Source organism: Podarcis melisellensis (genome assembly GCF_964234715.1).
Source record: "Podarcis melisellensis genome assembly, chromosome: 8".
Taxonomy (NCBI): domain Eukaryota; kingdom Metazoa; phylum Chordata; class Lepidosauria; order Squamata; family Lacertidae; genus Podarcis; species Podarcis melisellensis.
Genome location: NC_138540.1, coordinates 43273267 through 43290222, shown reverse-complemented (window position 1 = coordinate 43290222; position 16956 = coordinate 43273267). Strand labels below are relative to the sequence as shown.

The 16956-nt window shown below is 50.3% G+C and overlaps 1 protein-coding gene across 3 annotated transcripts; it reads right to left on the bottom strand.

Annotated features, from left to right (window-relative positions):
* Positions 1-5: 5 nt before the first annotated feature.
* Positions 6-15624, bottom strand: LOC309374919 (mitochondrial inner membrane m-AAA protease component AFG3L1-like). 3 transcript variants are annotated; one of them, XM_081920172.1, is made up of 17 exons: positions 15355-15624; positions 14420-14486; positions 13894-13953; positions 13399-13514; positions 13114-13263; positions 12652-12720; positions 12291-12415; positions 11925-12195; positions 11463-11600; positions 10897-11050; positions 10091-10198; positions 9320-9445; positions 8209-8319; positions 6405-6520; positions 4739-4939; positions 3566-3760; positions 6-2877 (listed from the first exon to the last, which is right to left on the bottom strand). In XM_081920172.1, the coding sequence occupies exons 1-17, from the start codon at positions 15607-15609 to the stop codon at positions 2671-2673; spliced, it is 2469 nt and encodes an 822-aa protein (XP_081776298.1). In that variant the 5' UTR covers positions 15610-15624; the 3' UTR covers positions 6-2670. The 3 variants fall into 3 exon arrangements, with proteins under 3 accessions (XP_081776298.1, XP_081776300.1, XP_081776299.1); XM_081920174.1 differs by lacking the exon at positions 15355-15624 and adding an exon at positions 14992-15079; XM_081920173.1 differs by lacking the exon at positions 4739-4939.
* Between the last annotated feature and the right edge of the window lie 1332 nt (positions 15625-16956).

Below are 16956 nucleotides of genomic sequence, written 5' to 3'. Positions count from 1 at the left end.
CCACATGCAGAAGAAAACAGGCTGTTTATCAAATAAATACACTTGCATTCCCAAGTCCAATAGATTCCTTCCCTAGTCCTTGCATGGGAGGAAAGGCTGCTGAAGTCAGAATCCACAGCACATTGGAAGTGAGGTAGTAGGGCATGCTGTAGGTTTCCAGCCAGCAGCTGGAAAACCCACAAAATCTGCTTTTTGCAAACTGTGTTTTCTTGCTCCCTACTGATAACACTGAGGCTCAACTGGGGGTGACTTGTGCCCAACCTGATTTGTTCCCCCTCATCAGTGGCTTTGTCACAATCTGCTAATCCTGCCCGCCTCCTTCAGCCTCCATATACTTCCCATTTTACCTGAGATATATATTCAGTAGTGTCCACACTTACACATCACACCACTGCTATCTGTAATGTTCTTGGTACTTTATCTATTGCTCCTTGTTGCCCTCCCTGCAGATCTGCTTACCAAGGTTTGCACATCTGCCTTTGTTTACAAAAGATATACGTTTTCCTTTTTAGAAACCTGGTTGTCTTTTGGGGGCTGGCTTTAGCGTTTCATTTTTAAATTAGGTTATGCTTGCACACACTTCAGCAGCACACTGTCTCTCCTTCTATACAGGGCTAAATTTATGGGATGTGCGCAAAAAGCTGAAGAAGAGAGAAGGGGAAACCTACTGAACTGAGTGCAAGCCAAGAGGTGTCTCAGAGGTGTCCACAATCCATATGACCTCTGCTCAAGACCCTGGAGAGGGGCAACAGTCAGGGCAGGCCGGCCTTCCCCAACCTGGTCCTCTTCAGATGCTCTGAGCTGTTTTATTTATAAGATTTGTGGCCCACTGTTCAACCCTAAGGTCCCAGGTCAGGTTTTAACAACAGAAAAGACTATAAAAACAGACAAAACCATTACAATTACTACAGCCCCCATCAGCCCCTGTTCTGAAACATCTGGAGGACCACTGGTGGGAAAGGCTGGGGTATGCAGCATTACTGGGCAAGAAGGACACATAAGTCTGACCTATACTTATATGGTAGATATGGGGCACCTTTCATGTGAAAATGCGACTCCCTGCAAAGGTTCTCAAGGACAGGGAAAGAAAAAAGCAACTCATCATGCAGAAGACAGCTCCTGTGCTGGACTCCTGGAAGAAGGTGGTGCCCAAACTTATTTTGGTCTTTGAATGTAGCAAATATGACTTTCAGTAAAGCCAGCAGTTTTGCTGAGCTAGTCAGCGTTGTTTCTGCTGAGTCACTTTTTCAGAAGCTGGTCGGTCAAATGCTTTGGAACGGCCAGCATTCAAGTGAGTAAACAGCAGAAGCAGCTAGCAGTGGGGGTGGAGTGGAGGCGGGGGAGGGGGGCAAGGCGACACACAGGTTTTACATGGGAGGCTTTGCCAACGTGGGGCAGGGGGTTCAGGACGACCTCTGCCCAGTGGGCAATACATGGGCAAATGCCAGGTTGATTTGGTTCCAAAGGCAGCAGCTACAAGAGAGTTGGCACAACACACCCAAATCAAAACCCTCACAGGTACAGATTATAAGCCTTTTTGCGACTGAGCACAAGGTGCCAAGAAAGGAGTGCTGGAAGTGGGGGGGGGGTGAGTTGGGCTGCATATCCTCCTGCCCTGACGGCTCCAACATTGATCTAGGAGATAGAGCCCCGAAGCCACTAAGATGTCTTGCATGGAAGCCCACTGGTTGCCCACCATAGGTGACATTTCCAAGGCAAAAGCAGCAGGAAGTAAAGGGCCCAAAGGGGCCCTGAGCTGCTCCTTTGCAGGAACTCAGGTGAGACTGAAGTATAAACTGCCTAAACAACCAGGAGGGAGTTCCTGCACTGCTGCCCTCAAGACAAAGCCTCCTCTGCAGGGAAGGCATTTGGTGGTGAGAAATAACAGGCATTGTGTAAAGGAGGTTGCTCCGCAGGCAATGGGAAAGCAGTTGATGTTGCACACAGGACAGCCATGGTCTGGAGTGGCCCTGTTGGATTTGCTTGGGGCTCCTGCCCCCTGGATCCTCTGGGGCCCCTTATGTCAACAGAGCTAGAAGCTAAGGATTCAAGTAGCACCATTTAAACTAGCACCATGTTCCTATTCAGACCTATTCACTTCAACCCTTAGATAAGTCCACGGGGTTCTCAAGGTTCACAGAAATTCTTCTGCATGGACTTCTGCTGTTCACTCTTGCCCATTTGCAAGGCAGGCTGGCAGGGGAGGGGAAGGGAAGGGAAAGCAGGGGGGAAGCTGGAGTGAAGGCACTGAGCATAATAAGGCAGCCCTTGGTCCCTTGAGCAGAGCAGTCTCCTGGAAAGGATACTCCTCGCCTGCCCTTACCTTCCCAGACTGCTGGGTCTGTGTGCGTCAGATGGTCAATGAGTTTACTGGAGGCACAGAGGCTGTTTGTGGCACCTGCTTTTCTCTGCTCCAAGCAACCATCCCAGTTCATGTCCTTCGTTGGAGGGGGAGAACTGAAGAAAGGTTGCTTGCTGCAGACAATGGTCCTTGAACATTGTTGCTGGTCCTTTGGTGGAAGGGGAGCCTGACAGTGTCCCATGATTCCATGGCAAAGTGAGGCTCAGCTGGTCTCTCGGCAATGCTGCCCCCAGCCAAAGAAACAGGTCTTGGTGCTTGACCAATGGACAATGTGCCATGCGTTTCTTTTCAGGCTGGCCCTGCTTTCCCTAAGAGGCCTTCTCCTGGGCTGTCTCCTCCTCCTGCTCGAGATTCCAGTTCTTCAAGCCCTTGGGGAGGGAGGTGTCTTCTTCCAAGCTCCCGGTCCCCTCAACAAACTCCTCATAGGTGGATTTCTCTGCAAAGGGTCTGGGCCCCAACAGCTCCACCATGTCTGCCTTCTCCAGGACTTCCTTCTCTAGGAGACGCTTTCCTACCTGCAAGGGTCAAAATAAAAAGTAAACAGGTCACTGGACTCCTCTGGAGCTACCAGCCATGTGACCAACAACACCTGATGTAGGCATTGTGGGAAATTAAGATGGTACAGCTACCTGGAGTGCCATGGCAGAATCTTTTATGAGGAACAACGTGTCAGTGGTAAGACCTGCTGGGCACTGGGAGTCCTGCAGGTGCTCAAGGAGACTGGGTGCTAATGCCAGCCCAGCAGATCAGCAACTTCTGCTATTTGTCTTAGGACAATGGGTGGTAGTCAACTAAGTTTTAGTCATGAGTAGACCCACCAAAACTAATAGCCCTAACATAGTCATGTTCATTAATTCCAATGGGTTGATCTGTGTAGAACTTAGCTGAATATCACCCAATGGCTATGGAGAGCAAGCAACACTACAGAAGCCCATTAAGAAACAAAATGCTAATTAAGGAGAGAAGCTACTACTCTCATTGTGCATTCCTTCCTGCAGCAAAATTAAACTGTTCCCCTCAAGAGTAGTTTCCATGTCCTTCATTGCTTCTAATGGTCCCTGCTGTGCTGCCCCCATTTAACCTGCAATTGTGTCCCATTTCAACGTCTTTGAAAGAGGGGTGGCACGTGGGTTGTGTGCTGAAAGCAGACCCAATTTGAAGTGCAGGACAAGTCAGCAGGGAGCTTCTGCCCTGGCTCCGTACCTTCTCCACGTGGCCACGGCACTGAGTCAGCAGCTCCAGGGTCTTCTCATAGGCCGTGTTGATCAAGGCACGCACCTCTTCGTCAATCAGCTCAGCGGTGGCTTCGCTGTAAGGCTTCTCGGGCATCAGATCACCCTGCCGTGGAAGGTCAAAGGAGACCTGACCCAGCTTGTCACTCATGCCAAACTGCACCACCTGGAAAGAGAGCAAGACACCTGAGCCAACAGCAGGACCGGGGGCAGAGGGGGCTGGGAGTGGCAGAGACAACGGGGTGCCGGGTTATTTCTCTTGCCCCAGGGCATCCATCTTGAGCTGCCCAAATTTCCCAAGAGTTTCACCGGACGCTGCAGCCATATTCCCAGGTCTTGGGAGACAGAAACCTGCTTTCTGTAAAATTAAATATTAGAAAGGTCCAGAGGGAAGCAGAGCACAGACAAGACAGTTGGCACCAGCCTGGGTACATGCAAAGCTGTGAACGCAGAGTCAGACAATTATACCTGGATCTTACAATTTGGTGGGGAAAGGCAGGGCACAAATTTAACAAGTGATAAACCTCCCCCCTGCTCTGACCAGAAAACTGACTCTCCGACATTTCTTTCCTTCTCCTCCCTTCTTGTCCAAGTCTGCCCTTGAGAGGATTAGGGAGATTCCTGGAGGATAAAAATAGGGCTACCAGCCAAGATGGCTATGTTCCACTTCAACTATTGGAGGCAGTATTCCTCTGAATACCAGTTGCTAGGAATCATAAGTGAGGTAAGTGCTATTGCACTCAGGTCCTCCTTGCAAAGCTCAGAGAGGCATCTGGTTGGCCACTGCGAGAACAAAATGCTAGACCAGGTGGGTCTCCACTGGCTCCTTCAGCAGGACTCTTTCTAAGTCACATGTGGATGTGTGTGTGCACGCACGTGTGCATGAGCATAGAGCTCTTCCTTGCACATGTGTGTGACTGAGATGGGGAGCAGGTAAGCGGTTCCAGTGCCTTTGCAAAAAAAACCTAACCTCTGTTTCTGAAGTAAGAAGTCAACATTTTGAATGAGCTTTCCACTTATCATCTACCCTTGGCTTCTAAACAGGGCATCTCTAACAAAGCTGCTGCATCAGATAAAGGGCTCTCATTACGTCCTCACACCCAGGGCACCCAGCAGCACAGGGCATGTCTTGATGGGGCATTACCTGGGCATAGGCGCTCTGCGTCACCTTCCGGAGGTCATCCTGGGCACCGGTTGTGATGCGGCCAAAGAAGAGCTGCTCGGCAACGCGACCCCCCAGCATCATGCACATGCGGTCGAAGAGCTGCTCCCGGGTGTAGAGAAACTGCTCCTGGGGCAGGTACTGCGCATAGCCCAGGCCCTTGCCCCGGGGGATGATGGAGACCTGCCAGGAACATGCAGAGCCAAGGTCAACAAGGCAGAGCCCAGTCCAGCTTGGAGTCAACAGGAAAGTGACCCGCAGGGAGCGGAAGACACTCACTCACCTCCCCACAACCCATGCAGAGTCAGCTAGACATTTACTGCATCACCCAAAGGTTGATGCAGTTCCCTTGAAGGGCAGAGATTTACATGCGGGGGGGGGGGGGGAGAGAATTCTACTGAAGGGACCTAAATTACATAGAGTGATTTCCAAAACAAGGAACGCCAATTGCTCTCATCAGCTATCATCTGCAAGTACAGCAGTCTGTTACACACACAACTATTTCTGGAAAGAGAGAGCAATTCGCCCCTGCTGGGAATGGCAAAGGGAGGGTCTGACTCAGCTGGGCACTTCTGGCGGGGGGTGGGCAAGGGGAGATCTTTGTTTTGGGTCTAACCCAGCTGTAATAAGTTGCTTTATACCGAGTCAGACTATGGGTCCACCTAGCTCAGTATTGCCTACACCAACAGGCAGCCCTTTCCCTGTATGCTCCCTTGCTGATATCCTGCTCTGAATCAGCATTGCCATATAGGAGGATTTTTCTACACCATCCTTCCTTCCTTTGCCTCTGGACTTGACCCCAGCTCTAGCAACAATGCAAGTGAAGTCAAGGACGTATCCTGCATTATGTCGCTCCTAGCTTAACAGGAGCATCCTGGGGTGCTATCCTGCAAGGAACACCCAGATCCTGTTTCCTCATTCAGAGTAGTTCAGATCTGCCAGGAGGCACTTAGCACCTGGAGCCAGAACCAGGGAGGCTCAAGGGGACAGCAGACCCTCCAGGTTAGCAGGATGAGGCCACGAAGAAGTGACCTCAACATCAGCCACAACTGACCCTGCTCTCCTGGAAGCACCTCTGTGCCAAGCAGCCCATCTCACTACCACCTGAGGAAGTCACACTGTCACTCTCTTGGTCAGAGGACTCTCGCCAGAAGTCCCTGTCTCTCCTATTCCATTGGAGACTACAGGCAAGGCCCCTTTAAGGAACGGAGACTGCTCCCAGCAGAGGCATAGCTGAAGCCCTGCTCAGGCCTCTGACCAGGATGGTCTGCTGCTGAAGCAATAACGTAGCTTGCTTGTATGAATCTCCAGCTTGTATGAATCTCCCAGGGCTACTTGGGACTTTACCTTTCCAGGTGCTGGACTTTGCTTTGCTTTGCTTAACCAAAAAGCGGACTTTGCCTAAATTTGCTTGGCTTGCTGGAACCTGAACTCTTGCCTGGAACCTCATTCTGGGGCTGGAACCTCATCTGACTGAGACCACCACCTGGGACAGATCAACCCTGTTGAGCCTTCTGAACCAAATGGGGACCTTCACTGAGCTACCTGGCCCTTCTGGAAAAGAACTGGAGCTCAGCTGGCTTTACCCGCTCCACAACCTGCTTTGTGTTCATGTTAGGAGAGCTTCCACTGGCTGGGGGAGATGCACCTTGAGCAAAGGGTCGGCGTGTTTTAAGAACCAGCCCACCACAGCGTGCCCAGCTTCATGGTAAGCCACTACGGTCTTCTCATTTGGCTGCAGGACCTGGGTCTTCTTCTCAAGCCCTGGAGAAAGAGGGAAGCAGGGGGGTGGGGGAGAAGAAGGAAAGTGCAGTGTTTGTCGAAAGCAATGAGAAAGCTCCCCACTCACCACACACACACTCCCAGCAGATACCAACCCACTGGAGAATCCACACAAAACCTGCAGTTCATGATGCAAAATACGAGAGCTCTAATTGCAAGCTGTTAATGCCAAATTCCTGCCTCCACAGAGAAGATCAAAGACTCGCTTCTTTAACTCTGCTATAGGAACATTCTGCAACCAGAAGCTGTAAGGCAATATGGTCAGCTGGTTCACCCACAAGAGGCAGAGCAATGCTCCAACTGCAGCACAGAAGCCACTAAGCCTCCACTTCCCTTAGGGAAGCTTTCTCCCTGTCCTGCTTCTCAATTTCCTTTCACTAACAGTTTCCACAGCAAAGTATCTGCAACTGCAGAGGACTGCTCAAGGCCGGGTCCCTCTGGGGACCACTTTTCTTTGGGTTGTTAAATTACTGGGGAACTGCAAATGCTTCTTCTCCACCCACACAAAACTCAGCAGGGCTCTGCTCAGCTCTGCTCTTCTCAGGAGCAGAAGACAGTAGCTGAGGCTCTTGTTGCAGAGGCACACAAACCCAAGAACAGGGGTCGGCAAAGTAAGGTCCGCGGGCCAGATCAGGCCCAATTGCCTTCAGGATCCAGCCCGCGAACTGTCCATGGATCGGTGTGGGGATTCTGTTCATTCGGGCTGCGCCATTTCCCCCCGTGCCATTACATTCCCCCCCCCACACACACACGCCATGGCAGCGCCTCCTCCCTCCCTCCTCCTGGCTTCTCTCTGCCCTGCCTAGAGGAGGAAGGGGGGCTGGGCTGAGCTGGCTGAGCACCATTTTAAGCAGCCCCTCTCTGGAGCCAGCCCTTTCACGCCGCTCATCTTCCTTCCGATGCCACTGTCACCCCCCTAGTGCTCCTGTGGGCCAGAGAGCGGAGCAGACGAGCTCGCTCTGCCTACCCAGGAGAAGCAGCAGCAGCGGCAGTGGCAGCAGCCCCTGGGAAGGTAAGTGCAGCAGCTGGGGCTGGGGCTTTGGGAGGAGGACTACTTGGCCCCCTCGCCTCTTCTTCCAGCTCCGCCCCCCCAGTGCTGCTTCTCCGGCCTGCCACAAGGTCTGAGGGACAGTGGACCGGCCCAAATCTAAAAACATTTGCCAACCCCTGCCTAAGAAGAATGTTCGGGAATCACTTCTGCAAGATGCGATGACAGCCGCCAGCTGAGATGACATCAAGAGGGGGATAGGCAAGTACCTGGATGGCCATAGGTCACTGGGAAGCTGGGTCAGGCCAAAGGGGCATCTAATTCAGCACCCCATTCCCCGCAGTGACCAAACAGGTCTGGGAAGCCTAAAAAGCAATGCGTGAAGGCCTGGGAAGAACAGAAGGGGCCCAGTTCAGTGGCATATCCACCAGTAAATCAGCAGGAAGCTGCCAGTGCAATCACACCCTGACTTGCCCCATTGAAACTGGCAAGATTTGCTTGGAAATAAATGCTCAGGATCTGACAGCCTGCCAAGACATCTCCTTATCAGGCCACAAGCCCAACTAAACCAGCATCCTGCTTCCCACAGCAGCAGAAGTCTACAGGAACAGCTTTCCCTGTGCTCCTGTTCCCCAGCAACTGGTACTCAGAGCTGGCATGGTGAGCAGTCAGGGACCCTCACCCCCAATGACTCTCTCAATGGCCTGTTCAAAGTGCTTCTCGTTCACAGTGGGACTGGCGTGTCGTGCGGCAATGAGGGCAGCCTCATTGCAAACGTTGGAGATATCGGCACCTGGAAAAAGAGACAGAGATAGAGATAGAGATAGAGATAGAGAGAGAGAGAGAGAGAGAGAGGGAGAGAGAGATGTTAGTGCAACAGCTGAAGGAAAAGGGAACTTGGCGCCTTCAGCAACCTTCTGTTTGGCCGAGCTTTAAGAAGATCTGAAAGCTCCTTCAAGCACCTTCAGAGCTGGCAAGACATTTATTTATTTATTATTATTCTCTTCCTATATTTACATGCCACCTTCAAGAAGCTCAAGGTGGTGTATATGGCTTTCCCCTTCCCATTATGTTCTCACAACAGCCCTTTGAGGGTGAGGCGGTGGCTGGCCCAATGTCATCCAGTGAGATTTCTGGCTGAGTGGGGGATATGATCCCTGGTCTCTCAGGTTCTAGTCTGACATTAGATAACAATTATACCACACTGGCTCTCATGAGAATAAATCCTAAGCCAGCGTGGCAGGGCAATGCCCTTTTCTGTTTCAACTCAAGTTGGGGTGGGAGTGTCCATATCCCTGTGCCTTTTTCTTTCTCACTGAAGCTTGTTGCCACAGACTCTGCAAGCTCTTTTCCAAAGCAGATGTGCTCCTCCACAGCTGCCAGAGACTCTCCTGTGGGGAAGGACCATTCACCTCAGGCTACCCAGTTACACTTAGACCCTAGGCCAAGCAGCAGGGTGGGGCAGGAAGGCTCCTCTGACAAGATGACAGAGGCTCACAAAGTAACAAATAGCACCTGACTGTGTCAGAACTGGGGCTCCTGCTGCTGCCTTTCTGTTGCAATCTCTGCTTCCAAAGAAACAACACAGCCAAATGATTCAAACAAGGAAGTCATGCCAAGCCCCACAACAGCTTTTGCCATGTGCTGGGCTTATGGGAGTTATAGTCCAAAACATCTGGAGGGCACCAGGTTGGGGAAGGCTGCCCTACAGGTTCCCGCTCAGGTGCCCCCTCTGACCTATAACGCTCCTGCTCTACCCCCGTCCACATGCTGGCATTCTGTCCACATCTCACCTGTGAATCCTGGGGTCCGGGCTGCCATCTTCCGAGCCAGAGTATCTCTGCTGATATCTGCATCCAGTTTGAGAGGCCGGAGGTGGACTTTGAAGATGGACGCTCTGCCTTTGATGTCTGGTGGGCCTGGTTGGGGAAAGAGAGTTAAAGACGCAGTCCTCAGAAATGAGAAGGAGTTAAAAGAGGCCGGTCATGCTCCACAATAATAATTTAATAATAAATTTATATGCCGTCCATCTGAATGGGTTGCCCCTACTCTGGGCAGCTCCCAACAAAATATTAAAAGCACACTAAAACATCAACCATTAAAAACTTTCCCGAACAGGGGTGCCTTCAGATGTCTTCTAAAAGTCAAATAATTTTGATCTGTTTGACATTTCCACCTTCTTGAGAGATTGCCGCTTTAATACCCCAGGAAACCTCTCCTGACTCCAAAATATCTCATAAGGATCAGAGAGAAAAGCAAGGGGCAGAAAGAAATCCCCCTCTGCTCCTTGGAGGCTCTTCCAAGCAGGTCACGAAAAGTCAAGGCAAGTCTCTCTGAAGCTCATCAAGACTCTGGGCACCTCCCAGTAGGTCCTGCTGATTGAGCAACAGGAGGATATTGTTTTATTGAAGAGCTGGGGCTATCTGAGGCAGAGATAGGCAACCCTTTTCAAACTATGGGTTACATTCCTTCTGAGCAACCTTCCAAGGGCAACCTTCCAGTGGCGGGCAGGGAGACCGGCAAAAGTGGTGAGCACAACTAAGACTAGACATGGCATCTGTTACCAATATAAATCTGCCGATCAAAGCGTCCAGGTCTCGTCAGCGCCGGGTCCAAGACATCGGGTCGGTTTGTGCCTGCAAGCACTACGACGTTTGTGCTGCTGTTGAACCCTGCACAGGAAATGAGAGGAGATCAGCTCCTGGGGGGGGGGGTGCCTCTTGCAATTTTATGCACAGAACACATTCCCCAAACATCTTCCAAGCCTTCTAGTGGGGGGGCGGAGCGGAGCTAACGTATTCGGATTGAATTACAGTGCCTTGCAACAAAATTCAGAATGTAACCTTTTGTAGAGTTATGAAACTAGGTCACTAGCTACGCCCGCCTTCAGAATGGTTTAAAAGCAAACTAAAAAGACCCAGTTTAGAACCCAATTTAATGCCCCTTCCATTCTGCTAACCCAAACTCTCCCTTATCCCCAACCATGCAATAATTGTACATGTTAAAGCAGCCTTGTCCCAGGGCTGGTACCCTCCAGGTGGTCTCATCACCACTAACCACTGGATGGGGAAGGTGTGTGTTCAGAGTCCAGCCACATTTGGTTGGGGCACCAGGTTGAGGGGAGGGCTGTCTATGAGGGGTGCTCTCACTTGATCTTAAAGATGGTGATGGGGCAAAAGGAGCAGGGGGCACAGCTAGGAACAGCCAAGCTATCCCAGGCAGGAACCATGTTAAAGGTCTGGAAACATTAACACAGAAGCCTCTGTTAATGCTAAGGAACAGGGGTGAGAACTTCAGATTGCTTGTTTCTCCAGGGAGACAAGGGCATGCCAGCTCCTTCCCTCCTCAATATGCCTCCTCAAGATCTCACCATCCATCTCTACCAGCAGCTGGTTGAGTGTGTTCTCTTGCTCGCTCTGGCCCCCGAAGTTCCCGTGGCCCCGCTTCCTCCCGACGGCATCAATCTCATCAATGAAGAGGATGCAAGGGGCATTCTTCCGTGCCAAGGCAAACATATCCCGAACCTGAAACAAAGATGTTTCCCCAGAGCTGATCCACCCACTGGGAAGAAAGCAGTCTGGTTTGGTGAGCAGCTGGGGCAGGATGCTGATGATGGGACTCAAGGTGGGAGAATCCTGCCCCTTTAGGAGAAAGGTCAGGCTCAGCTGAGCATCTGAGGGAGATATGCAAGCAGGCACAAGAAACAAGAGACTCCCCTGCTCAGGCACCAGCCCAAATACTGAGCATCTGTTTGGAGCATCAAATGGTCAAAGCTGAAGCCTGGATGCTTATGTCACCTGCCAAAGTCTCCTAGACTCCTTTCTATTATCTCCCAGGAGATATAGTTACAAGATGTGTTCCTGATTTTGGATAACCACCCTTTCTGTTTAAGAAGCTTGCCAATGCAGAACGTTTTGCGAGGTTCCCCAATCTCACCCTTGCAGGCCCAACTCCGACAAACATTTCCAGGAACTCAGAGCCGTTCACAGTGATGAAAGGGACATTGGCTTCTCCCGCAGTAGCTTTGGCCAAGAGGGTTTTGCCTGTGCCCGGGGGGCCCGTGAGCATCGCTCCCTGCAAGAGACAAGAGGTTGGCCAACACGAGGGAAGGTGGGGCAGCAATACGGCCCAATGACATGCAGTCCCTCCCTTAACTGGTCAGCCAACCCACATCAGCAGCACCTCAAAGCCCGGAATGGCACAACATTGCTGGGGCTCAGAGGTCCCTCGTTTCAGGAAGATTCACTTACAACCCTCCAAGCTAACACTATTCTGATGGGCTTCATTTATGGTGGTCTTGGACAGCCAACTGCTGCCTTCACCTCTCCTCCAAAAGCACTGGCCATTTGGACTTGTTTGCGTAACCTGATGAATTGGCTACAAATCAAAAGTGGGCACCTTTGGAATCTTGGCCCCAAGATCTTGGTACTGCTTCGGATTCTTCAGGAAATTCACAAACTCCATGATCTCCAGCTTGGCCTCTTCGCAGCCGGCCACATCCTTGAACTGCACTTCAATGTTGTCCTTCAGGACTTTTGCTGTTGTCTCTGCAACACTGAAGATCCCTCCTCCTCGCCCTCCGCGCCCACTTCCCATTGGTCCACGTCTCAGAGTGAACAGCAGGAAGCCCAACAGCAGAAGGCTAGGCACCATGCTCAGGAGAAAGGAGCTGAAAGAAGAGAAGGTCAGAAGGCCCATGACTACAGCAGGTGGCACCTGGGCAGTTTTAGCACAGCTGCTTCTGATCTGGGGCCTGTCACTCACCCATCACTCTCGGTGCTGTAGACCACAGACACTTGTTGGGCGCTGCTGATCCCCAGCTCCAGCTGAGCAGCCTCTAGGTTTCGTTCAAAGGTATCCACACTGCCAATATTGAACCAGATGTGCTTCTGTGGCAACCAAGGACAGGTGTTGATTTTTCATGCCCCCTGGCATACACAGAGCCTTCTCTTGTTTCAGGTGTGAAAGGGACCTCTATGGACCCAACCCTCTTGCCACCAGACTGCTGTGCCTTAAACACACACAGCTTTTCTTCCAAAGGTCTAACTGTGGCAGACTGGAGCAGTGATTGTGGGCATCCACTGTCTTTCTCCACCTCATCCCTCTGTCCCCTGGAATTATTTACCTCTGAGGTGGCGCCAGGGATTGGGAACACCCGGACAAACTGCTTGTTCACCACTTCCAGTCGATCCACCTTAAGAGGAAGGAAGGAAGGAAGGAAGGAAGGAAGGAAGGAAGGAAGGAAGGAAGGAAGGAAGGAAGGAGAGGTCACATCTACACCATATATCGGGGGGGGGGGGAGAGCTGTGACTGTTAAAGTGGTATAAGAGTGCTTTAAATCTATGGTGTGGACAGGGCCAGAAAGAGTGAGAGTGAATCTTTCTGGGTGGAGCTTCACTTGAGTACAAAATGGTATGTTGTGGCCGCAGAGAACTCCTAGCAAAGGGCAATCACCCCTATTTACTCTCCTGCTCCTAATGTCTCCTCCAGGTGCCTACACTTTACTGCTAGAATAGAATAGAATACATACATACATGAGCTGCCCTCCGCCCCCAGCAAGAGGATGGCCTGCCACATGTTGCCTTACCAGTCCTTTGGCCAGGTAGTAATGCACAAAGTGCTTCCAGCTGATTTCTCTGCCTGGATCTCGGTAGTAGAGGTAGAAGAACCCTGTGAGGATGCCAGCTCCCATGACAATCAGGTACCGGGAGTCCTTATTATCCCAAGGGAACTCTCCCTGGGGGCAAAAAGTAGGTAATTAATATGGCTGCTATCATTGTGTCATTTTTCTTTTCTGCTTTAGCCATCCCCGATTCCAGCAGCTTTAGGACATTTCAGTGACATAAATGCAACAGAGAAAATGGTCACATACCTTCTGCATGTGATTCCACCACCCCAAATCCTCATCTTTCCTTCCTCTCTTGCCTTCTCCACCACTGCTTCCCCGGGTATTTTTGGGAAGACTGGGATTTTTGGAGCCGATAGGCTCTAGGAAGGAGAGAAAAAATAGAAATGCTTATACGTTAGGCTTTAAAAGGCTTCTGGCTGCATTGTAGAGGGGGAGCAGAACAGGTTGGGGAGATTTATGAGAGATGGACCAGTTTTCGGAATGGGAGGCATTCACCAACTTTAGGGAAGTAAATGAGGGGGAAGAACATAGGAACAAAGGAAGCTGCCTTGTACTGAGCCAGACCACTGAAGGTCCATCTCACTCAGGACTGTTTGCACCACTAGACAGCGGCACTCTGGTTTTGTGCAGACAGCGTTTCCCGCCCTACATGGAGAATAATGCCAGGAATCAAACCTGGGATTTTCTGCGTGAAGAGCAGATGCTCTATAACCGAGCCATGGAAAAGAAGGTGCTTACCTTTATTATCAGGGGCTGCCTCTGTTGGACCCTGTCTCTTTTCATCTTTCTTCTCAAAGCCTGCAGGACAAAAACATATCTCACTGTTGACAGGTTCAGTCTTATTCTTTCTAGCCTCTATACTACACGACAAGGTCCCCACCGCTGCCACAATGCTCTACTTCCCTAACGCTGAAATGACCAGAAGTGCCTCAATATCAACCTTCTATGCCCACACAATACACTTAGAGCTTGATGGGAGGCTGGTAAGTCAGTAAGTATAAACCTGCCTGAAGAAAAGCTTCAGTGATGACGGCTGAGGCTGTCTATCATGATTGACAGCAGGCTTCAAGGGCACCACCAAATGTTTTTGCCAGCCTTGCTGCCTGAGATTATTTTAAAGGGATGTACCAGAAATGGAAGTTGAGACCTACTATATGCAAATAATGTGCTCTACAATTAAGCAGGAAAAAAATCTCATGACATTCTTCTTCTCAACAGAGTCACAAACAAGAAGCGCCAGCCCTTTTCTGCTGGAGTCACATACCTTCAGGCTTGGAGCACAGCCAGTGATGGAAGGACATGCCACATCCTGGATGGCCTCTCTCACACCACTGAAAAGAGCAAAGGGCGGCATTGGTTTCCTGAGGGCCAGCAAGGGTTCCTCCTCCTTTCTTTTGAGCAAGGTCAAAGGTACAAATATGCAACACAGTGGCCAGAAAGGCCTCAAAACCAAGTATCCATAAAGTTCTGTATGCAGAATAGTTTGTGCACCAGGAATTCTAAAACCAGAAGCTGAAAACTAGCATTATCCCAGGAAAAGTCCATGGGAGGGTCTCTGCCAGTGTGCAGCCTAGGGTGAAGCTGAGAGTGGCTTGTGCTAGTCCTATAGGAAAGACTTTGTGCCATGATCCCCATAGTTCAGGGGCATTAAAGGGTAATTATTCCCATGTTGAAGAAGGAAGACAGCTACAGTTGAGATAGGGGCATGTATTAACAGGCATAAGATATCCTCCTTGCTGTGTGGCCTACTATTGCTGAGCAGTGGGGAGCTCAGGAAGGGCGCGTGGTCCATACTTAAACATCGGCATATTGCGCACGCAGAAGCGCACGGCTAACATCGGGATCCTGTGCGCTCAGAAATCAGCCCTACTTCGCTGAGCAGCTTAACAGCAACCCTGCAGTGTAGCCCACTGACTGCTATCCAAAGCACTTGCACACATCTCTAGCCAATCCGCAACTCTAATGTCACCATACAAATCACGCTTCTCCTTCTCTGCCAATCCAGAGCCCGGTTACATGAGGCGCGTTCTGACCACGCCCACTGAATATGGCCTATACCTGTCATGGAAGCGCTGGCGCGCGGCGATGACATAACCAGCGACCACCATTCTTAACTCAGACCATTATGGGGAACAGAGGGAGGGCGCCGTTGTATTTACGACAGTGCAACACACAAAACAGCACCCGCCTTTTCCTCACCTGCCGGACCGGTACCAACTTCGCAAGTCCGCGGCTGTGGCAGTGGCCTCTCCACAAGGCGGCCAAAGGTGGCGATAAAACCGCCGCCGCCAGCCGATGAGCCATTATTGTCCTATCAGTCAGGCGCCGTAAGCGCATGCGCTTTTTGTTTATCTTACGGGCTTGCACTGCGCAGGCGCTATAGTTCTCGTTTCTCACTAACGTATAGGAGGTATGTGAACCAACTTGTGTAACCAAGAAAACAGGCTGCAGCATCGTAATGTGGTGACATGTAGTTCCGGGATTGAATTTGGCCGCGTATACCAGAAAATTTTGTCAGAGCCCAGCGGATGAAAGGCGAAATAATGGCTTTAGTACACGTGAAATGCTAATTTCTTGAGGCATTTTACTGGGGTGAGGAGTACATCTCCCCACCCCAAACCTATTTATGCAGATGTGGATTTCAGGTAGGTAGCCGTTTTGGTCTGACGCAGTAGAAATACAGTATATAAAAATAAATAAATAAATTGTCCAGTAGCACCTTAGAGACCAACTAAGTTTGTTCTTGGTATGAACTTTTGTGTGCATGCACACTTCTTCAGATACCTGAAGATCTGAAGTTGTGGCAACCTTTCTAATTATGACTACTCAGTATTCGGGGAAATTTACTATGCAGCTATGCAGAGGCAGATTTTTTTCATTAATTCAAATGGTCCAGGGTCAGCCTTGAAACAGAAAATATCCAAGGCATAATGAGCATTCCCTAACCATCAGCCCTTGCTCAGGAATCCCTCTGCTTGGCTTCTCAGGCCAGTATGTCTTTCCATCTTTTTCCTGTATCAGCTGGAGATACAGCAGCACCCACATTTTACCCTCACATTGTCAGCCAGAGACTATGGGGGAGGTTGTGTCAAGAATGCTATGAACTAGGAATCCAGTACATAGGACTCGCTCAGAGTTACATAGAATCAAGATCTTCTGCCTCATGTTACAAAAGCTCTCACTGCTCACATTTCAGTGTACTTTAATACTCTAGAATCTGCTAAAACAAGATGGTAGCAATGGCAACCAACAAAGATGGCTTTGAAAGCAGATTAGACAAATGGAGAATAAGGCTACCAGTGGCTACCAACCATTATGCCTGGGGACTAGCCCAATACTGGAAGTGCTCAGCCTCTGAACACCAGTTGCTGGGGAGCACAAGTAGGGAGAGTGCTCTTGTGCTTATTTCATGCTTGTGGGCTTTCAAGAAGCATATAATTAGTTACTGTGAGAAACTATATGATGGTCTAGATAGCCATTTTGTCAGTTGGGAGCAGGACTCTTTGGTTCTTACCTGGCTGCTAAATCTCCTATGTACCTCGTCCCTTCTGCCCTAGTATGTCCAATTGGTTGTGGTAGGGCAAGGAAAGATTTTTGGTAACACTGTGTTGTGGTATTAAGCCAAAGGGAGCAGGACTATTGTGGTACCTGCTTGGCTGAGCCTAGGATAATAGCAGCTTTGTGATGTTAAAATAACTCTCTGTTCAACCAACTAATAGAAGTTGAAACCCATGTTTCCTCTTCCCACATCCCTCTACAATCCATCTATAATTCAAGCTGAACTTGCACATGCCTACTTAT